A 20,885-nucleotide genomic window follows, 5' to 3' on the forward strand; every position below is an offset into this window, starting at 1 on the left:
ATGTCAGCTTTAATTTGAGGGTATTTTCATCCATATTGGGTAAACCATTTAGAAATTACAGCACTTTTTTTTTTTACATAGTCCCCCCATTTTAGAGGAGCAAAAGTATTGGGACAAATGCACTTATGTGTATTAAAGTTAAGTATTTGGTCCCACATTCATAGCATGCAATGCCTAAATCAAGCTTGTGACTATACACATTTGTTGGATGCATTTGCTGTTTGTTTTGGTTGTGTTCAGAAATGTTTTTGCCAATAGAAATTAACGGTACATAATATATTGTGTCATTTTGGAGTCACTTTTATTGTAAATAAGAAAATAATATGTTTATAACCCTTCTACATTAATGTGGATGCTACAATGATTACGGATAATCGTGAATGAATCGTGAATAATGACTGGTGAGAAAGTTAGACGCACAAATATCATACCCCAAGACATACTAACCTCTCACCACTACAATAACAGGAGAGGTGTATGAAATTTGTGCGTCTATAACTTTCTCATTCATCATTATTTATTCAGAATTATCCGTAATCATGGTAGCATCCACATTAATGTAGAAGTTAAGAAAAATATTAAATTCTTATTAGATTGTGTAGAAATGCAGGAAATTAGCTTCAGATGCCCCCAAACATTTCTAAGACAGTTGACTATTTACCTTACTGAGGTGATGTAAATGGAATACGGTAATTATATTGTATTGAATTTTATTCTACTCTGCTCTTGCTAACACACTTATTTCTAAACAAGTCTGCGCTCAGATTAAAAGATAACGATAGTACAGTTTTTCACTTAGCCACACCCTATGAGCTATGACTCCACCCAATAACATCCTTTCTCTTCAGAGTAAACGGAAATGTAAAGTGACCAAGACCAAAAACAGTTAGCGTTTTTATTGTTGTTATTTAGACGTTTATTAAAACCCTGGAACTCAAACTATGACTCATTTAACTGCACAGCATCACCTACTTACCCCCAGGTAGTGTTTAATTCGCGTTGAGGACAGGACTTGCTTGATAGATGTTATCTAGGTAACGTTAGCTACCTAGCTGCTAACAATGGCTAACTGTATGGTTTTTCACACTGAAATAGCCTCCATTATGGAGGTGCTAGCTAATGCAGCCGTGGCTGACATCTGTAAACTTGTAGACGACGACTATGCAGTGTTTCGTTTGGAAATTTCTCAAAGCCAGAAAGAAAACCGGGCATTGCGGAGGAAATTACAGCTACTCGAACTGAAGGTGGCACGGGAGCGCGTCCTCGCCAGTCGTCCCAGTAGTGTCAAGATCCTCGACCGATACAGAGGAATGGCAAGAGGTACATTTAGCAGAAGGCCAAGGCTGAGCGGCCTGTCGCTGTTCAAATATATCTAAGTGCCTGTCGCCCGGTTCCCCTCTGCACATGTGTTCAGATGTGTTACCCAGAATTGGGTCATGGTCAATTTTGGATAATATGCAGTAATTCCCCTCATTACTTACTATATTGCACAAAGACGCTATCATATTCTAACCAGATAATTTATTTACTGCATTCCTATTATTTACTTAATGAAAACAATAGGATGCATGGAACATAATCAGTCTATAAATAGTATATCAATAAATTATGCAAATTGTTACCTTATATCCCTGTCAATTCTAGACATTTGTCAACTGTCAATAGTGTACAGTAAAGCATTGACAATAGCTAACCTAACCACCTCTTTTACCCCAATCACTCTCTCGGGTGAAGGACAGCTCACTGGAGGCCACAGGAGTTTTGTGAAGCCAGCGGGACACAATACATGGATAGATGACCAACCAATCACTGTTGATGAGGGGAGTGAAACCTCAACCCAGCACGTTATCATGATAGAGGTTAGTGTAATAGTGTTGCATTAAAATTACAGTATATAAAATGTGACCAGTTTATTTCAGAAAGGCTCCCCTCAGCTATTCATTTGCTTACATCCTAATTGTTCTGCCATAGGAGAGCTTGTGAGACTTCCCTACAACAATGTTAGCCAATGCTTGTGTCAGTCTGCAGATGCAGAGGCTGCAGGTCCTGGGGTCAAGCAGCACAGGTCTGAAGGAGAGGGTTCAAGGCAAAGCGGAGACATGCAGACTGGAGTGGCTGGTGCGTCGTATGAAGCCATGGAGGACCCCACCACCTCTGCGCCCCAGCCCAGGACCCGACACAGCATCATGGAGGTCAGTGGAAGGCCCGACGCCGTCCTCAAGTCAGAGACAGACAACATGCCTTTAACTGTAACACAAAGGTTCTTACACAGAGGATCTGACCACAGATCAGACCCAGAGAGACTGGGACTGGGGCCACTGGGCTCTCCTCCTGCTTCAGGCTCAGAGTATTTACCGGTATTTCACCAGAGCCAGAGGATGGTTCATTCCCGTGGGGATGGCTATGGTGACGCGTTAGACGCTGGCGGTGATGATCCATCTTGTTCTTACACTACAGAGATGGACCCTGGCAACATGGCCTTCGGTTTAGAGACACAGACTGATCTGTCTAGAGAGGACTGGAACCAGTACAGTAGTAGTCTACACTCTGAAGGCTGCCTAGATAAGAAAGGGGAGGTTATAGTCGTAGATGAGGTGACTGTGAAAATGGAGGGCGACGCTCCTCTGACATGGAATGCAGACAAGACTCACTTAGGAGAAGGACACTCTCAGGGCAACACCAGGGACTTTTTAGAGACAAAAATAAATGTTGCGACCCACTCCCCTTTGCACGCATTCAGGGATCGCAACTCAGTGTCCACATCGATGGCACCTTCCAATTCACACGGCCACATCCTTTTCGATCAGGTATTGAACTCAAAAGACAGGACTAGAGCCCATGCTCAGGGAGGGGGAGCCACATCAGGCAATAGTAAAGAGAAACGGTTCTTCTGCATGTTCTGTAACAAAGGCTTCAGCTGCCCCCAGAAGGTGGAGATCCACCAGAGGGTCCACACAGGGGGGAAGCCCTTCAGCTGTACCCAGTGTCAAATGCGCTTCGCCCAGGCTCGTGGTCTGAAGAGGCACCAGAGGGTCCACACAGGGGTGAAACCCTACAGCTGCCCCCAGTGTGAGAAGAGGTTCTCCCGCCAGGACCATCTGAAGATGCACCTGAAGGTCCACACAGGAGAGAAGCCGTTCGCCTGTACGCACTGTGGGAAGAGGTTCTCAGAGAGGAGATACCTCAGGATACACCAACAGAAAAATCATTCCACTGGATAGCTTAGAACAAACCCTGCATTAAAGATGAAGATACATTTTTTATTGTTGTCAGCACAAACGATCCACAGATGCATTTGGAATAACTAGAGTTAAGCCCAGTTCAGATGCAACAGCCAACATGAGACAAGATAAAACTAGCTAGTTTTAGAATGTTATGTTGTACAACAGCTGACTAAAGAGGAGGCATTCAGATCAAGAAGGCGAGACATGCACTTGAGAACGTTTCCACGGTAATGGTGCCTCTACAATGACATGATGCAACAAAGTTGCAGCAAGTGAGCGTCATGAAATACATGCACCAGAAACAGGGTACACCTTGGGCCCAATCCCGATTTAGGAATTTATGTCTTTCCTACGCACTTCTCAGTATTTGGTATTCAGACTTACCTTATTCAGTCACATAATGCTCTCTGCAGGTGTGGCTACCTTGCGTGCTCTGAATAAATTTCATTCAACTGCTGAAAACCCTCCCCTTGCTGGCTAACAGATTTTCTCGTGGAGTTTTCATTCAATGGGGTTTTCAGCACATTCATCTTATCTTACATTACAAAAACATTTGTTTAGAAGACACTAATCCAGAGCGATTTACAGTAAGTAGTTAGTGCATACATTTTCATACTTTTTCTTACTGGTCCCCAGTGGGAATCGAACCCACAACCGTGGCGTTCCAAGTGCCGTGCTCTCTCTACCAACTGAGCCACACAGGACCTTTTTCTGCTTAAGCCATCCCTTTAAATACGGTGTCACTTTTGAATTAGATTTATATCGACAGACTCAGTAGAATACATGAGAGAACGAGGTCAGAATATAGGGATCATTGAAAGAAAGCCATCTATGCATATTCGTCTCTGTTTTTGCACCAACTGGTAGATTTAAAAATACTCAGATTTTGTAGATTATTTAGGCACATTTTTGGGTTAGGAAAGTATGTATGATTAAAAGTAAACGGTTTGGACAGCCTTTACCCACAAAATATATTGATGAATAAAAAATAGCGGTTTGATTCATCCTGAAAGTTGTGATATTCAATTTCAATCCATAAAATATTAAAAGGTGGGGGGAAAAGTGTACAGTAGGGATTGAACAATAATCCTATAAATCTACCCTAATTTCTTTACTAATCGTGGAACTGTATGACAACATTCCATTCGTCATGAACGTCACAATGTTCCAGGATTAAACTGCTACGTGTGGTCTGAGTTCCATAAAGATTCAAATAGGCTACATGTCCCAAATTATTGAACAACGTTAGCCTAATATGATCCACTATTGCTAGCGACTCTGGAACGATTTACAAGGATGTGACAGAGGAAAGAAAGGTAAACGGAATGGAATGATGCAAAAATAAATGTACGTGGGTATTACTGAAGGTGGCTCCCGATACCGGCTAATATTTAACATGATACAATTTGTAAAATAAAACGTAGAAAAGCCTGGGCATATAATCAAAACATTCTAAAGTGCATACATCAACAACAACTATAGTTTGGGTCTCCAAATTTCATCCATGCAAATTAGGAGGGCACACAAAGTAAAATTCGGAATAACGGCTACGCTATTTATATCTTATTTCACTGTGGAAAAGGGGCCTCAATACATGTCATGTTGATATGATTTTCGCTTTGCTTCCATATGGCTGGTTTCACATTTGCCTCCAGGGATCATAAAGGGAAATAATCTAAAACAATTGCCATGTGTATTTCCAATCCCCTTCTCAAAACGGATTACTCATTTACCTAGCTATTAACAATTTATAATTTACAAAAATGCTGTTATTTCTATCAGAAAAAAATAAGTACATACTTTTTCCTCTTGGAATATGGCAGGTTATCTTGACCTTGTGCATGGTTTCCTCGGGCTTAAAGGTGGTGGAATTATGAGGGGAATTAAGTCAAGGTCAGAATACTGCGTATCTGGACACAGCTCCGCCACAACTTCATTTATTCGAGCTTCACCTCAAACAAATAGTGGGTGAATGGCATGCTGTTCTAATGCTTAGGTTCAAGGTCAGAATATGCATAAAAAGAAAAGCGCATTAAAAGTGAATTACGTTCCATTTATGAACTCTTAAATTGGGTCAGAATCGGGGCCATAGTAACTTGTCAGATAGGCTAGCTATGTGTAGCAAAATAGCTAGTTCTCTGCTTAGCTATCAACTTAAGACCGTTGTGTCTCATCTTATGTATCTGAACTGACAGATTTCAATGTTGAATATTCCTGGGTGGAATATTGCATCCAGATATTGTGGGATATACAGTTGCTAGTGAAAGTCTACACACCCCTTGCACAGTCTTCACATTTTGCTGTCTTCAAATTAAATCTAAAAAGGGATGACATTAATTTCTTTCCTACCCATCTACACAACCTACTCCACAAGTTAAATAAAAATTATAGATCATTTTCCAAATGTATAAAAAATTGAAAAAACGACCATGTCTTGATTGCGTATGTCTTCACAACCCAGAGTTAATACTTGGTGGAAGCACTTTTGGCAGCCAGTACAGCTGTGAATCATTTTGAATAAGATTCTACCAACTATGCACAACTCTTAGGGCCACATATATCCATTGTGTTTGTCAAAATTGCTCAAGCTCAGTAAATTTGGTTGGGAATCATTGACGGCGAGCAATATTCAAACCGTGTCTCTGATTTTCAAGCAAATTAGTTCAGGACTAAGACTGGACTACTCAGGAATACTCAACACCTCTTGGAAAGCTATTCTGCTCATTAAATGTGTATAATTGTCCTGCTGAACAATAAAACACTATCCCAGAGTTAGGTTTTCAGAAGACTGACGGGGGATTTCCTCTAACCTTTAACCTGGGCTTTGCTCCTTTCATATTTCTTTTGATCCTGACAAAGTCTCCAGTCCCTGCCGGTGACAAGCATACCCATAACATAATGCTGCCACACTATGTTCTATAATCTTTCTTTCACTTTGAAAATGTGGAGAAGATTGTGTAGATCAGAAGGAAAAACTTTCAATTTAATACTGTTTGTATACACTGCAAGAGGTGGGTAGACTTCGCCAGGCACTTTATAAGGCATATATAAGCATGAAAATATTGTTAAATATTGTGTTTGTACTGTGTAAGCTATATGATGTTCACAAGTGCCTATTTTCATTACTTCCATTCAACTACTTAATTTTTTTCTAAGACACTTTTCATAAGAAAATTAATGCAGTTGATCAAGTTTATGCAGATTTTTTGTATGTATGGTTTTCATATGGTGTATTTAAAGATGTAATATGCAGAAATCCCTCTTCCATTTCCTGGTTGCTAAAATTCTAATAGTTGTTGACAAAACAAGCAGACTTTGTGTAGAGAATCATTGTACCATCTAAACCGCTGTGAAATATGTTTTCCATAACCAAAAATGTTGTATTTTCAGCTGTTTAAAGCTGGTGTAAAAGACGCAAAGATGAAACTTAAGAAGGGGAAGCATAGAAAAAGTTCATATAGAACAGATCTACCACTTCTTAGACTTATAGACAGACCTATAACTCACATTTCTATGTGAATTTGGTCAGGTTGCCCAAAAAGTTATATATTGCAGCTTTATAACTTGTTTATGTTTAATAAAAACAAAATGGGACTTTTTATTCTAAGACTTTCATTGAGACTTTCTTTAGTACACATCACATCCGATCTCACCCTATTCTGCATACACACAACAGTGCTTTATAACCATTATAGACTTACTAAATATACCTACAAAAACCCACACACGAACAAACACCTACCTTACATGTCAAAACACACTGAACAAAAATATAAACTCTACATGTAAAGGGTCCCATGTCTCATGAGCTGAAAAAAATAAATCCCTGACATTTTCTATATGCACAAATTTGTTTACACCCCTGTTAGTGAGCGTTTATATTTAGCCAAGATAATCCATCCACCTGACAGGTGTGGCATATCAAGAAGTTGATTTAACAGTGGGATCATTACACAGGTGCACCTTATGCTGGGGACAATAAAAGGCCACTTTAAAATGTGAAGTTTTGTCACAACACAATACCACAGATGTCTCAAGTTTTGAGTGAGCGTGCAAATGGCATGCTGACTGCAGGAATGTCCACCAGAGCTGTTGCCAGAGAATCTAATGTTAATTTCTCTACCATAAACTGCCTCCAACTTCGTTTTAGAGAATTTGGTAGTACGTCCAATCAACCTCACAGCTATAGACCACGTCAGCCTAGGAGTATTTCTGTCTGTAATAAAGCCCTTTTGTGGGGAAAAACTCATTCTGATTGGCTGGGCCTGGCTGCCAAGTGGGTGGGCCACCCATGGCTGCACCCCTGCCCAGTCATTTGAAATCCATAGATTAGGGCCTAGTTAATTTATTTCAGTTGATTGATTTCCTTATATGAACTGTAACTGTAAAATCTATGAAAATGTTGCGTGTTGTGTTTATATTTTTGTACAGTTTAGTTGGGTTTGGATGATGACGACTTTTGACTTATCATAGGCGACTAATATTTACCAACAACATCATATTCATGTCCACCATGATGGGCTTAACAACAATGAAGTCATTCTGTAACTACAGTATTGGACTCAAACGTAGTGGGGATGGGTCAACACTCCATGTTGTAAGTGTGTTATCTATCTAATTATCTGTGTTTTACGTACCTGAGGGTGTGTATGTCTGTAATCTGTATCACCTGTCTCTTCCAGGAGGAGGAGGGTCCAGAGGTGCTGCTGGTGAAGGAGGAGGGGTGTGAGGAGGGTCTGGGGAACCCTGAGGGGACCGTGGTCATGGAGGAAAACCAGACTACGAATCGTTCTGAACCCACAGAGGAACCAGCTGAGCAGCACAGGACCACACACAGTCTCACTGAGGTTAGTCCACTGTAAACTACTGTCTGAATGGTATTAGGTCAGGGCCCGGATCCACAAAGCCTCTCAGATTAGGAGTGTTGATCTAGGATCAGTTTTTCTTTTTAGATCATAATGAATGACTATGTAGACAGGTGGGGACCTGATCTTTGATCAGCACTTCTACTCCGATACTTTTTGTGGATACGGGCCCAGGTCTTGATTAATATTGTGTGGAACCATGCCTTTGAATTATCAAACCATTAAATAATATCAAGTGATCAAATCAACTATAATGTTTGCATAGTACTCATATCAGTCCCTCATTGCCCAATCAGAAGATGCTTCATAGCAGGGTGCTCATATCATATTTCTTGATCCAACATCCTCTCACTCTGTATCTCTTACAGTCAGTAGACATGGAGGATGGGAAGCCTGATCTGCTGCTAGTCAAAGAGGAGACAATAGAGGATGGACCAGAGAGCATTGATCTGCTGAGTGGACTAAAGATGGGGGAGCAAGGTAAGGGAGAAATACATATAGCACATTGAATAGTGATACACCTATTTTTTTTTTCTTCATTCAATACATCGAATGAAATCAATACAACTTATGTTTGCATACAATAACACACATAATGTATGAACTTCACCAGGTAATTGACAAAAAAACTTCATATGTAGAGTTCTCTTCCATGTTTGTAAAGTCTATTTTCTAAATTCTTCCTGCAGGTGGTTGGTTGGAGGCTAACAGAGGAGACTGGGCGACCATCTTGGATTACCAGACCCAGACCGGTGCAGCCAAGGGCCTAAGGGACAACATCACTGAGCAGGCCAGGACCAGAGGCGACATAGTGGAGGTCAGTGGATGGGACAGCGTCTTGAACTCTGGGCTAGGGAACAACACTGTTAACCACAACCAGAAACAGACTGTCGAACATAAAACAACAACCGAACTTAGTCTCCATGACAACAGACTGGCTGAGACCAGGGCGAGGCATAGCTTTGGTCTGCGGGGACTGGAAGGTGTCGGTATGCGGCGGGAGAGAACACACACAGACTCGGCTAGCGATGCTCCGTCCTGCTCCTATAGTTGTGATTCAGAGAGACTGATGGCGCCTCAGGTTAACCCCCTAACAGGTGCTGCCTTCAGCCTGCCTTCTATAGGATCTATCAACTGGAACATGGACCCTATGACAACACAGACACTCCCTGGCCTTCATCCTCCTCACACTCTCCTTATGTTAAACCAAACGTCAGACAATGCCAGTTCCTCAACACTAAATGGCTACACAAGCCCATTGACAAATGACAGTAGTAGAGACAGAATCAGTAAAGGTGGCAGCGCCATAGAGAAGCGCTTCACGTGTTCGTTCTGTGGGAAAGCCTTCAGTTTCCCCCAACAGGTGGAAATCCACCAGAGGATGCACACGGGGGAGAAACCGTACGGTTGCCACCTGTGCCGGGCCACTTTCTCCCAATCGTCCAGCCTGAATAGGCACCAAAGAGTCCACACAGGGGAGAAACCCTTCAGCTGTACCCAGTGTAACATGCGCTTTGCCCATGCTGGCAACCTGAAGAGACACCAAAGGGTCCACACAGAGGAGAAACAATACAGCTGACCCCAGTGTGAGAAGAGATTCTCCTGCTAGCACCAGCTGAAGTGGCACCTGAAGATCCACACGGGAGAGAGGTGGTTTGCACTGCAGGAGGAGGTTCTCAGAAAGGAGCTACCTCAGGATACACCTGCAGAAAAACCATTCCACTCTATAACATAGAAAGTAACTATTCCACTTACAGTGGGGGAAAAAAGTATTTGATCTCCTGCTGATTTTGTACGTTTGCCAACTGACAAAGAAAGGATCAGTCTATAATTTTAATGGTAGGTTTATTTGAACAGTGAGAGACAGAATAACAACAACAAAATACAGAAAAACGCATGTCAAAAATGTTATAAATTGATTTGCATTTTAATGAGGGAAATAAGTATTTGACCCCCTCTCAATCAGAAAGATTTCTGGCTCCCAGGTGTCTTTTATACAGGTAACGAGCTTAGATTAGGAGCACACTCTTAAAGGGAGTGCTCCTAATCTCAGTTTGTTACCTGTATAAGAGACACCAGTCCACAGAAGCAATCAATCAATCAGATTCCAAACTCTCCACCATGGCCAAGACCAAAGAGCTCTCCAAGGATGTCAGGGACAAGATTGTAGACCTACACAAGGCTGGAATGGGCTACAAGACCATCGCCAAGCAGCTTGGTGAGAAGGTGACAACATTTGGTGCGATTATTCGCAAATGGAAGAAACACAAAAGAACTGTCAATCTCCCTCGGCCTGGGGCTCCATGCAAGATCTCACCTCGTGGAGCTGCAATGATCATGAGAACGGTGAGGAATCAGCCCAGAACTACACGGGAGGATCTTGTCAATGATCTCAAGGCAGCTGGGACCATAGTCACCAAGAAAACAATTGGTAACACACTACGCCGTGAAGGACTGAAATCCTGCAGTGCCTGCAAGGTCCCCCTGCTCAAGAATACATATACATGCCCGTCTGAAGTTTGCCAATGAACATCTGAATGACTCGGAGGACAACTGGTGAAAGTGTTGTGGTCAGATGAGACCAAAATGGAGCTCTTTGACATCAACTCAACTCGCCGTGTTTGGAGGAGGAGGAATGCTGCTTATGACCCCAAGAACACCATCTCCACCGTCAAACATGGAGGTGGAAACATTATGCTTTGGGGGTGTTTTTCTGCTAAGTGGACAGGACAACTTCACTGCATCAAAGGGACGATGGACGGGGCCATGTACCGTCAAATCTTGGGTGAGAATCTCCTTCCCTCAGCCAGGGCATTGAAAATGGGTCGTGGATGGGTATTCCAGCATGACAATGACCCAAAACAGACGGCCAAGGCAACAAAGGAGTGGCTCAAGAAGAAGCACATTAAGGTCCTGGAGTGACCTAGCCAGTCTCCAGACCTTAATCCCATAAAAAATCTGTGGAGGGAGCTGAAGGTTCGAGTTGCCAAACGTCAGCCTCGAAACCTTAATGACTTGGAGGAGATCTGCAAAGAGGAGTGGGAGAAAATCCCTCCTGAGATGTGTGCAAACCTGGTGGCCAACTACAAGAAACATCTGACCTCTGTGATTGCCAACACGGGTTTTGCCACCAAGTACTAAGTCATGTTTTGCAGAGGGGTCAAATACTTATTTCCCTCATTAAAATGCAAATCAATTTATATCATTTCTGACATGCGTTTTTCTGGATTTTTTTGTTGTTATTCTGTCTCTCACTGTTCAAATAAACCTACTATTAAAATTATAGACTGATCATTTCTTTGTAAGTGGGCAAACGTACAACATCAGCAGGGGATCAAATACTTTTTTCCCCCACTGTAATCGAGCCTGCGGTGCATTAAAAACAAACATGAATTGTCATTATTGTCAGCAGAAAATATATTTTCGATTTGACCTTTATTTTAACAGGGAGTCAACATTGGTACCAGGGTCTCTTTCACAAGGGAGCCCTGCATATACAATGAATAGGACAAAATAAAAATCAGATACAAAGAAATACACAAATGTTCAAGAAAAACAGTTACATTCCTCTGTAAGAATTGCCCGAACGGCACCGGAACATCTAATTGCAATGTATTTTGTAGTTGGTTCCAGCAATGAGGTGCATTTAAAACTAAAAGTGGATTTACCTAGTTTGGTGGAGGCCCGAGGAACCTCAAGAGTTAACCAACCCTGTAAACGGGTTTGGGATCTCATGTTTTTATACTTCAACAACGAAGTTAGGTAAGTTGGAAACTTGTGTAGTAAAGCTTTGTAACAAAAAGGGACTTTAATGAGGACCAGCCAACCTTTTGATACAGGATGCAGTGGTGAGTATTACACAGATGCATTTGGAATTACTAGAGTAACAGACATGTTGAATATTCCTGGGTAGTCTATATTGTATCCAGACATTTTGTGATATATAAGGCATATACAATGCCTTCAGAAAGTATTCACACCTCTTGACTTTTTCCACATTTTATTGTGTTCGAGCCTGAATTTAAATGTTTTATTTGTTTGTCACTGGCCTACACACAATACCCCATAATGTCAAAGTGAAAATGTTTTTAGAAATGTTTACAAATTAATAAAAAAATGAAAAGCTGAAACATCTTTTGTCAATAAGTATTCCACCCCTAAATACGTTCAGGAGTAAAAATGAGCTTAACAAGTCACATAATAAGTTGCATGGACTCACTGTGTGCAATAATTGTGTTTAACATGATATTTTAATGAATTCCTCACACATACAATAATCTCAAAGGGTCCTTCATGCGAGCAATGAATTTCAAACACAGATTAGATTCAACCACAAAGACCAGGGAGGTTTTCCAATGCCTCGCAAAGAAGGGCACCTATTGGTAGATGGGTAAAAAAACAGACATTGCATATCCCTTTGAGCATGGTGAAGTTATTAATTACACTTTGGATGGTGTATCAATACAGTAAAGTAATACTGCAAGAAATGTGGCAACGCAATACATTTTTTGTCCTAAATACAAAGTGTTATGTTTGGGGCAAATCCAATACAAGACATTACTGAGTACAACTCTCCACATTTTCAAGCATATAGGTGGCTGCATCATGTTATGGGCATGCTTGTAATCGTTAATTATTGCAGTGTTTTTCAGGATAAAAATTAAATGGAATGGCGCTAAGCAAAATCCTAGAGGAAAACCTGGTTCAGTCTGCTTTCCACCAGACACTGGGAGATTAATTCACCTTTGCAGGACAGTAACCTAAAACACAAGGCCAAATCTACACTGGAGTTGCTTACCAAGAGACAATGAATTTTCCTAAGTTGCAGAGTTACAGTTTGGACTTACATCTACTTGAGAATCTATGGCAAGACCTGAAAATGGTTATCTAGAGTCTCATCTGAATTCCATGTCAGAAGAGCATCGCCCTCCAGTTTCACAGTCACCTCATCTATGACCAGACCCTCCCTTTCCTTATCTAGGCACCCTTCAGAGTATACACTACTACTGTACCAGTTCCAGTCCCCTCTCATTGGATTAGATTACAGTGCCTTCAGAAAGTATTCATACCCCTTGACTTTTTCCACATGTTGTTGTGTTACAGCCGAATTCAAAATTGATTAAAAACATTTTCTCACCCATCTACACACAAAACCCCATAATGACAAAGTGAAAACAGGTTTATTGAAATTTTATTGAAAATTAAGTACAGAAATGTATAATTTACATAAGTATTCACACCCGAGTCAATACTTGGTAGAAACACTTTTGGCAGCGATTACAGCTTTGAATCTTTTTGGGTACTTCTCCAAGAGCTTTCTAAATCTGCATATTATTTTCAAACTTCATCAAGCTCTATCAAATTGCTTGTTAATCAATGCTAGATAACCATTTTCAGGTCTTGCCATAGATTCTCAAGTAGATGTAAGTCAAAACTTTAACTCGGTCACTCAGGAAAATTCACTGTCTTCTTGGTAAGCAACTCCAGTGTAGATTTGGCCTTGTGTTTTAAAAAAGATTTTACCAGATATTATTCATCCTGATCAGACAGGTTTTTTACATGGACGATATATTGGAGATAATATACGACAATTACTTGAAATTACTTGAACATTATGAAACATCAAAGATACCAGGTATGATCTTCATAGCAGATTTTGAAAAGACGTTTGTTTGATAAAGTACGACTAGAATTTATATATACATGCCTGGATTACTTTAATTTTGGTGAATCTCTTATACAATAGGTTAAAGTTATGTACAGCAACCCCAGATGTAAAATATTAAATAATGGTTACTTCTCAGAAAGTATTGAGCTTTTTAAGTAAAACAAGGCTGTTCGTTGTCTACATATCTATTTATTATGGCCATTGAAATGCTAGCTATTAAAATTAGACCCAACAAGAACAAGGGGTTAGAAATCCAGGGGATAAAAACAAAAGTGTCAATGTATGCCGATGATTATAGTTTTTTCTTAAGTCCACAATCTGGATCCCTGCACAGTCTCATTGAAGATCTTGCTCACTTTTCTAGCCTCTCTGGATTAAAACCTAATTATCACAAGTGCACCATATTATGTACAGGGATCGTAAAAAAATACAGTGTTTACACTACCATGTAGTTTACCAATAACATTTGGCAGATGGTGAAGTAGACATACTTGGTATTCACATCTAAAAAATATAATTGAATTTACCACAATTCATTTCAATAGAAAGTTAGCAAAAATAGATACGATTCTGCAACCATGGAGAGGTAAATACTTGTCTATTTATGGAAAAATCACATTGATTAACTCTTTGGTCCTATCACAGTTGACTTACTTACTAATGGCACTGCCTACTCCAGATGACTTGTTTTTCAAATCATATGAGCAAAATATATTTCATTTTATTTGGAATGCTAAGCCAGACAAAATTAAACATGCCTATTTATATAATGAATATGAGTTTTGGGGGCTAAAATTATTAAATATTAATGCTTTAAACCTCTCACTAAAAGCTTCACTCATACATAAATTATACTTAAACCCAAAATGGTTCTCCAGTAGATTATTAAGAAAGGTTCATCCTTTGTTCAAAAATGGCCTTTTTGCCTTTATACAGATTACAAATTCTCATTTCTGACTAATTGAAAATGAAATTTTGTTTAAAGTATTGAACCTTTCTTAAACAAGCCATACAAAGCTAGTTACAATTTCACTTTTATCCTCCAGAAAAGATAGATGGTAAATGGTATTATATTTATTAATTATATTATGAATAGAAACTGAGGAGTTATGTCACATATGCAGTTATCGAAAATATATGGGAATATCTGCTCAATCCAAATTTACAACCAACTGATTGCAGCACTACCACAAAATTGGAGGCGGCAAGTGGAAAAGGGAAAAGGTAGGGAACTTGTTTGCCTACCATATATTAAAGATACAAATTGGCTGAAAGGAACTGGCATAAATAGAAAAATATACCAGTTTCATCTGAGGACAAAAATGTTAACAGCTGCGCCATACAGGTTGCAAAATAAATGGGAGGAGATTTTCGATGTACCAATTCCATGGCACATGGTTGATGAACTGGTACAAAATCTACACTTGATTCAACACTTAGAGTTTTTCAATTTAAATTATTATATAACATACTCGCCACCAACAGAATGCTATATATATGGGGCATTCAACAATCTCAGCTCTGTAGATTTTGTTGCGAAGAGACCGAATCAATAGATCATTTATTCTGGTATTGCCCCTAAGTGGGGCGGCAGCGAAGCCTAGCGGTTAGAGCGTTGGACTACTAACCGAAAGGTTGCAAGATCGAATCCCCGAGCTGACAAGGTACAAAATCTGTCATTCTACCCCTGAACAAGGCACACTGTTCCTAGGCCGTCATTGAAAATAAGAATTTGTTCTTAACTGACTTGCCTAGTTAAGGTAAAATAAAAATATGTAGCTTGTTTCTGGTCACAGGTTCAGGAATGGTTAAAAAATCACAACATGCACTTAAAATTAACCTTACAAATAGCAGTGTTGGGAGATTTGGAAAGCCATAGTCAGTCAATAAACAATATAAAAGTACTTGTAGGAAAGGTTTTCATCTTTAGCTTGGATAATATACGATTGGAAAGGTTCAAACATTTTGTAAAACAACACAATTGAAAAATATATGGCACATGGAAACCAAACGAGGGTGGTCTATAGTGATAGGTGGGATGGGCTGAGAGTGGCTGAGGGTTGGGATTAAAGAGCTTATGTTTGGTAATGTATTATTGTTATGTGACTGCTTTATATAAAAGTACCATGTATGGAAAATGTATGTATATGTAGCAAAAAAAGCTGTAAAAAAACTACGATAGTTGTCCTCCGAAGAGGGGATGTGGTGGAGGGGTTAATAAAAAAAAGTCTAAATAAAAATATATAAAGACTAAAAAAGAATGGTCCACCACCCAAATTGCATCCAGCTAACTTGACACAACTGTGGGAAGCCTTGGAGTCAACATGGGCCAGCATCCCTGTGGAACGCTTTCGACACCCTGACAGTCCATACCCTGACAAATTGAGGCTGTTCTGAGGGCAAAATGGAGGGTTGCAACTCAATATTAGGAAGGTGTTCCTAATGTTTGCTATACTTAATGTGTTTGTGCATATAGAAATATGTCTATAGACATTATGGACAGTATATGAATAGAAAAGGTCTGTACAGCAGTAGTTATATAGGATGAGCCTTGACTAGAATACAGTATATACATATGAAGTGGGTAAAACAGTAAGTAAACATTATTAAAGTGACCAGTGTTCAGTGACTATGTACATAGGGCAGTAGTCGAAGGTGAAGGGTAGAGTACGAGGTGGTGGCCGGCTATTAACAGTGACTAAGGTTCAGGGCAGGGTACTGGGCGGAGGCCAGCTAGTGGTGACTATTTAATAGTCTGATTGCCTGGAGATGGAAGCTGTTTTTCATCCTCTCGGTCCCAGCTTTGATACACCAGTACTGTCTCCACCGTCTGGATGGTAGAAGGGTGAACAGACCTGTCTCCTCACCTTCATCTACACTGATTGAAGTGGATTTAACAAGTGACATCAATAACGGATCATATACTAAACAAAAAAAAATAATCGCAACATGCAACAATTTCAAAGATTTTACTGAGTTACTGTTCATATTAAGGAAATCAGTCAATTGAAATAAAGAAATTAGGTCATAATCTATGGATTTTACATGACTGGGAATACAGATATGCATCTGTTGGTTACAGACACTTTAAAAAAAAAGGTAGAGGAGTGGATCAGAAACCCAGCCAATATCTGGTGATCACCATTTGCCTCATGCAGCGCGACACATCTCCTTCGCATAGAGTTGATCAGGCTGTTGATTGTGGCCTGTGGAATGTCCCACTCCTCTTCAATGGCTGTGCAAAGTTGCTGGATATTGGCGGGAACTGGAACACGTGGTCATACTCGTCAATCCAGAGCATCCCAAAAATGCTCAATGGTGTCTGGTGAGTATGCAGGTCATGGAAGAACTGGGAAATGTTCAGCTTCCAGGCATTGTGTACAGATCCTTGTGACATTGGGCTGTGCATTATCATGCTGAAATATGAGGTGATGGTGGCGGATGAGTGGCACAACAATGGGACTCAGGATCTCGTCACAGTAACTTTGTGCATTCAAATTGCCATCAATCAAATGCAATTGTGTTTGTTTTCTATAGTTTATGCCTCCCCATACCATAACTCCACCACCACGGGGCATTCTGTTCACAACGTTGACGTCAGCAAATCGCTCGCCCGCAAGACGCCATACTGTCTGCCATCTGCCCGGTACAGTTGAAACCGGAATTCATCCGTGAAGAGCACACTTCCCCAGCGGGCCAGTGGCCATCTAAGGTGAGCATTTGCCCACTTAAGTAGGTTACGACGACGAACTGCAGGCATGTCAAGACCCTGGTGAGGGCAACGAGACGGTTTCTGACAGTTTGCGGTTTCTGACAGTTTGTGCAGAAATTCTTCGGTTGTGCAAACCCCCAGTTTCATCAGCTGTCTGGGTGGCTCAGACGATCCCGCAGGTGAAGAAGACGGATTTTGTGTGTATGGAACATTTCTGGGAACTTTTATAATGGCTCATGAAACAAGGGACGTTCTGATATTTTGAATTTTTGAAAAATCTGTTCTCATTTTATTTGTATTTTTTTTGTGCCATGAAAAAGTATGTGCCTCCTTTTGGATTTTCTCTATTTCCACATATTTTTGATACTGAATGTCATCAGATCTTCAACCAAAACCTAATATCAGATAAAGGGAACCTGAATTTACAAATAACCCCCCAAATATATATTTTATTTAATTAACAAAGTTATGCAACACCCAATTCCACTGTGTGAAAAAGTAATTGCCCCCTTACACTCAATAACTGGGTGTGCCACCTTTAGCTGCAATGACTGCAACCAAATGGTTCCTGTAGTTGTCGATCAGTCTCTCATGTCGCTGTGGAGGAATTTTCGCCCACTTTTGCATGCAGAACTGCTTTAACTCAGCGACATTTGTTGGTTTTCAAACATTAAATGCTCGTTTCAAGTCTGGGCACAACATCTCAATTGGGATTAGGTCTGGACTTTGACTAGGTCATTACAAAACTTCACATTTGTTGCTTTTTAACCATTTTCATGTAGACTTGATTGTGTGTTTTGGATCATTGTCTTGCTGCATGACCCAGCTGTACTTCAGCTTCAGCTCAAAGACGGATGGCCTGACATTCTCCTGTAGAATTCTCTGATACAGAGCAGAACTCATGGTTCCTTTCTATTAAGGAAAGTCGTCCAGGTCCTGAGGCAGCGAAGCATCCCCAAACCATCACACTATTTTCCGGACTTTGACATTATGCGTTCTGATCCTTCTTAAATATTGTTCTTCTGTGAATTGTTTTGTATTGTTAGGTATTGTTGGAGCTAGAAACATAAGCATTTCGCTGCACCTGCGATACCATCTGCAAAATATGTGTCCGTAAAATTTGATTCAAAGGTCTTGATTGATTTTGTCTTAAGTGTGGGAACATGCCTTTGAATGATCAAACCATTAAAGTGTATAGTAATCAAATCAACTAACGTTTGCATAGTACTCATGGCAATCCTTCATTGCCCAATCAGAAGATGCTCCATAGCAGGGTGCTCATATCAGATTTCTTGATCCAACATCCTCTCACTCTGTATCTCTTACAGTCAGTAGACATGGAGGATGGGAAGCCTGATCTGCTGCTGGTCAAAGAGGAGACAATAGAAGATGGACCAGAGAGCATTAATCTGCTGAGTGGACTAAAGATGGGGGAGAAAAGTAAGGAAGAAATACATATAGCCTACATACAGTAATATATTTTCAATGGGAATGATGCACCTGGCTATACTTTTTTCTTCATTCATAAAATTAAACAACTTATGTTTACATACAAAAAACACACAAACATTATAATGTATTAATAACTTCACCAGGTAATTGACAAAATACTTAATATGTAGAGTTTTCTCTGCCATGTTTGTAAAGTATATTTTCTAATCTCTTCCTGCAGGTGGTTGGCTGAAGGCTAACAGAGGAGATTGGGGAGTCATCTCGGATTCCCAGACCCAGACCGGTGCAGGCAAGGACCCAGGGGACAACATCACTGAGCAGGCCAGGACCAGAGGTGACATAGTGGAGGTCAGTGGATGGGACAGCGTCCTCAACTCTGGGCTGGTGAACAACATTGTTGACCACTACCAGAAACAGACAGTCGAACACAAAACAACATCTGAACTCAGTCTCCATGACAACAGACTGGCTGAGACGAGGGCGAGACTTAGATTTGGTCTGCGGGGATGGGGAGGTGTCCGTATGCAGCTGGAGAGAACAGACACAGACTCTGCTAGCGATGCTCTGTCCTGCTCCTATAGTTGTGATTCAGAGAGACTGATTGCGCCTCAGGTTAACCCCTTAACAGGTGCTGCCTTCAGCCTGCCTTCTATAGGATCTATCAATTGGAACATGGACCCTGCCACAACACAGACACTCCCTGGCTTTCATCCTCCACACACTCTCCCTTTGTTAAACCAGACCTCAGACAATGCCAGTGCCTCAACACTAAATGGCTACACAAGCCTATTGACAAATGACAGTAGCAGTAACGCTATCTGCAGATCTGGTGGCAAAGAGAAGCGCTTCCCATGTTCATTCTGTGGGAAAGCCTTCAATTTCCCCAAACAGGTGGAAATCCACCAGAGGATGCACACAGGGGAGAAACCTTTCGGCTGCCACCTGTGTCGGGCCAGTTTCTCCCACTCCTCCAAGCTGAAGAGGCACCAAAGGGTCCACACAGGGGAGAAACCCTACAGCTGCCCCCAGTGTGAGAAGAGGTTCTCCCACCAGCACCACTTGAAGAGGCACCTGAAGGTCCACACGGGAGAAAGGGAGTTTGCCTGTACGCACTGAAAATTAATTATGTTGGATTTAGATGTATAGGAAAGTGAATGATGTGAACTGAGGATGATGAGGCAGAGTAGATGATTATGGTGATGGTGTCTGTAAAAATGCTGTGGCCCTTTAGGTTGATACTGCTTTATAGTGAGATAATGACAGTGCCTTAATTCATGTTTACTTGACATGAAGTAGTGAAGCTGTGTGTAATGTAATGTTGAACCTTTTCCAAAGTATTCAAATTAATGTTATCATTTATCGTTTTGTGCAATAAAAGTAATGTAGTTCACAGTTGACTATATGACCATTTTGTTTAAATTAAATACAAAATTGACTCTCTACTATCTGACTAGTTTTTTGTTTGCGTCATTGCAGCGACTGAGTTTTCCTTATTACGGTCGAACCAAAACGTTATACTGAATTCTTGAATCAAAACTTAAAAGTAGGCCTCCTGAGTGGCGCAGTGCTAGCTGTGCCACTAGAGATCCTGGTTCGAGTCCAGGCTCTGTCGCAGTCGGCCGCGACCGGGAGACCCATGGGGCGGTGCACAATTGGCCCAGCGTCGTCCGGGTTAGGGGAGGGTTTGGCCGGCAGGGATGTTCTTGTCCCATCGCGCACTAGTGACTCCTGTGGCGAGCTGGGCACAATGCACGCTGACAGATCGCCAGGTGTACGGTGTTTTCCCCCGACACATTGGTGCGGCTGACTTCCGGGTTAAGCGAGCAATGTGTCAAGAAGCAGTGCAGCTTGGCTGGGTCGTGTTTCGGATGACGCGCGGCTCTCGACCTACGCCTCTCCTGAGTCCGTACGGGAGTTGCAGCGATGGGACAAGACTGTAACTACCAATTGGATACCACAAATTG

General features: G+C 41.0%; 1 protein-coding gene across 2 annotated transcripts; it reads left to right on the forward strand.

The window, feature by feature from the left end:
* Nucleotides 1–1,823: 1,823 nt before the first annotated feature.
* LOC115191321 (zinc finger protein 768-like) lies at nucleotides 1,824–20,363 on the forward strand. Of its 2 annotated transcripts, XM_029749197.1 has the most exons (5): nucleotides 1,824–1,859; nucleotides 2,022–2,192; nucleotides 7,907–8,071; nucleotides 18,798–18,909; nucleotides 19,142–20,363. In XM_029749197.1, the coding sequence occupies exons 1-5, from the start codon at nucleotides 1,851–1,853 to the stop codon at nucleotides 20,035–20,037; spliced, it is 1,353 nt and encodes a 450-aa protein (XP_029605057.1). In that variant the 5' UTR covers nucleotides 1,824–1,850; the 3' UTR covers nucleotides 20,038–20,363. The 2 variants fall into 2 exon arrangements, with proteins under 2 accessions (XP_029605057.1, XP_029605058.1); XM_029749198.1 differs by lacking the exons at nucleotides 1,824–1,859; nucleotides 2,022–2,192; nucleotides 7,907–8,071 and adding exons at nucleotides 8,534–8,569; nucleotides 8,779–8,906.
* Nucleotides 20,364–20,885: the final 522 nt, after the last annotated feature.

This window comes from Salmo trutta, chromosome 4 (assembly GCF_901001165.1).
Source record: "Salmo trutta chromosome 4, fSalTru1.1, whole genome shotgun sequence".
Taxonomy (NCBI): domain Eukaryota; kingdom Metazoa; phylum Chordata; class Actinopteri; order Salmoniformes; family Salmonidae; genus Salmo; species Salmo trutta.

What these genes read in the sequence shown, in the direction of transcription:
- LOC115191321 (XM_029749197.1), top strand. An exon ending in CCCGACACAGCATCATGGAG is followed by an intron (nt 2,193 to 7,906) that starts GTCAGTGGAAGG and finishes TGTCTCTTCCAG; the next exon opens with GAGGAGGAGGGTCCAGAGGT. An exon ending in ACTAAAGATGGGGGAGAAAA is followed by an intron (nt 18,910 to 19,141) that starts GTAAGGAAGAAA and finishes CTCTTCCTGCAG; the next exon opens with GTGGTTGGCTGAAGGCTAAC.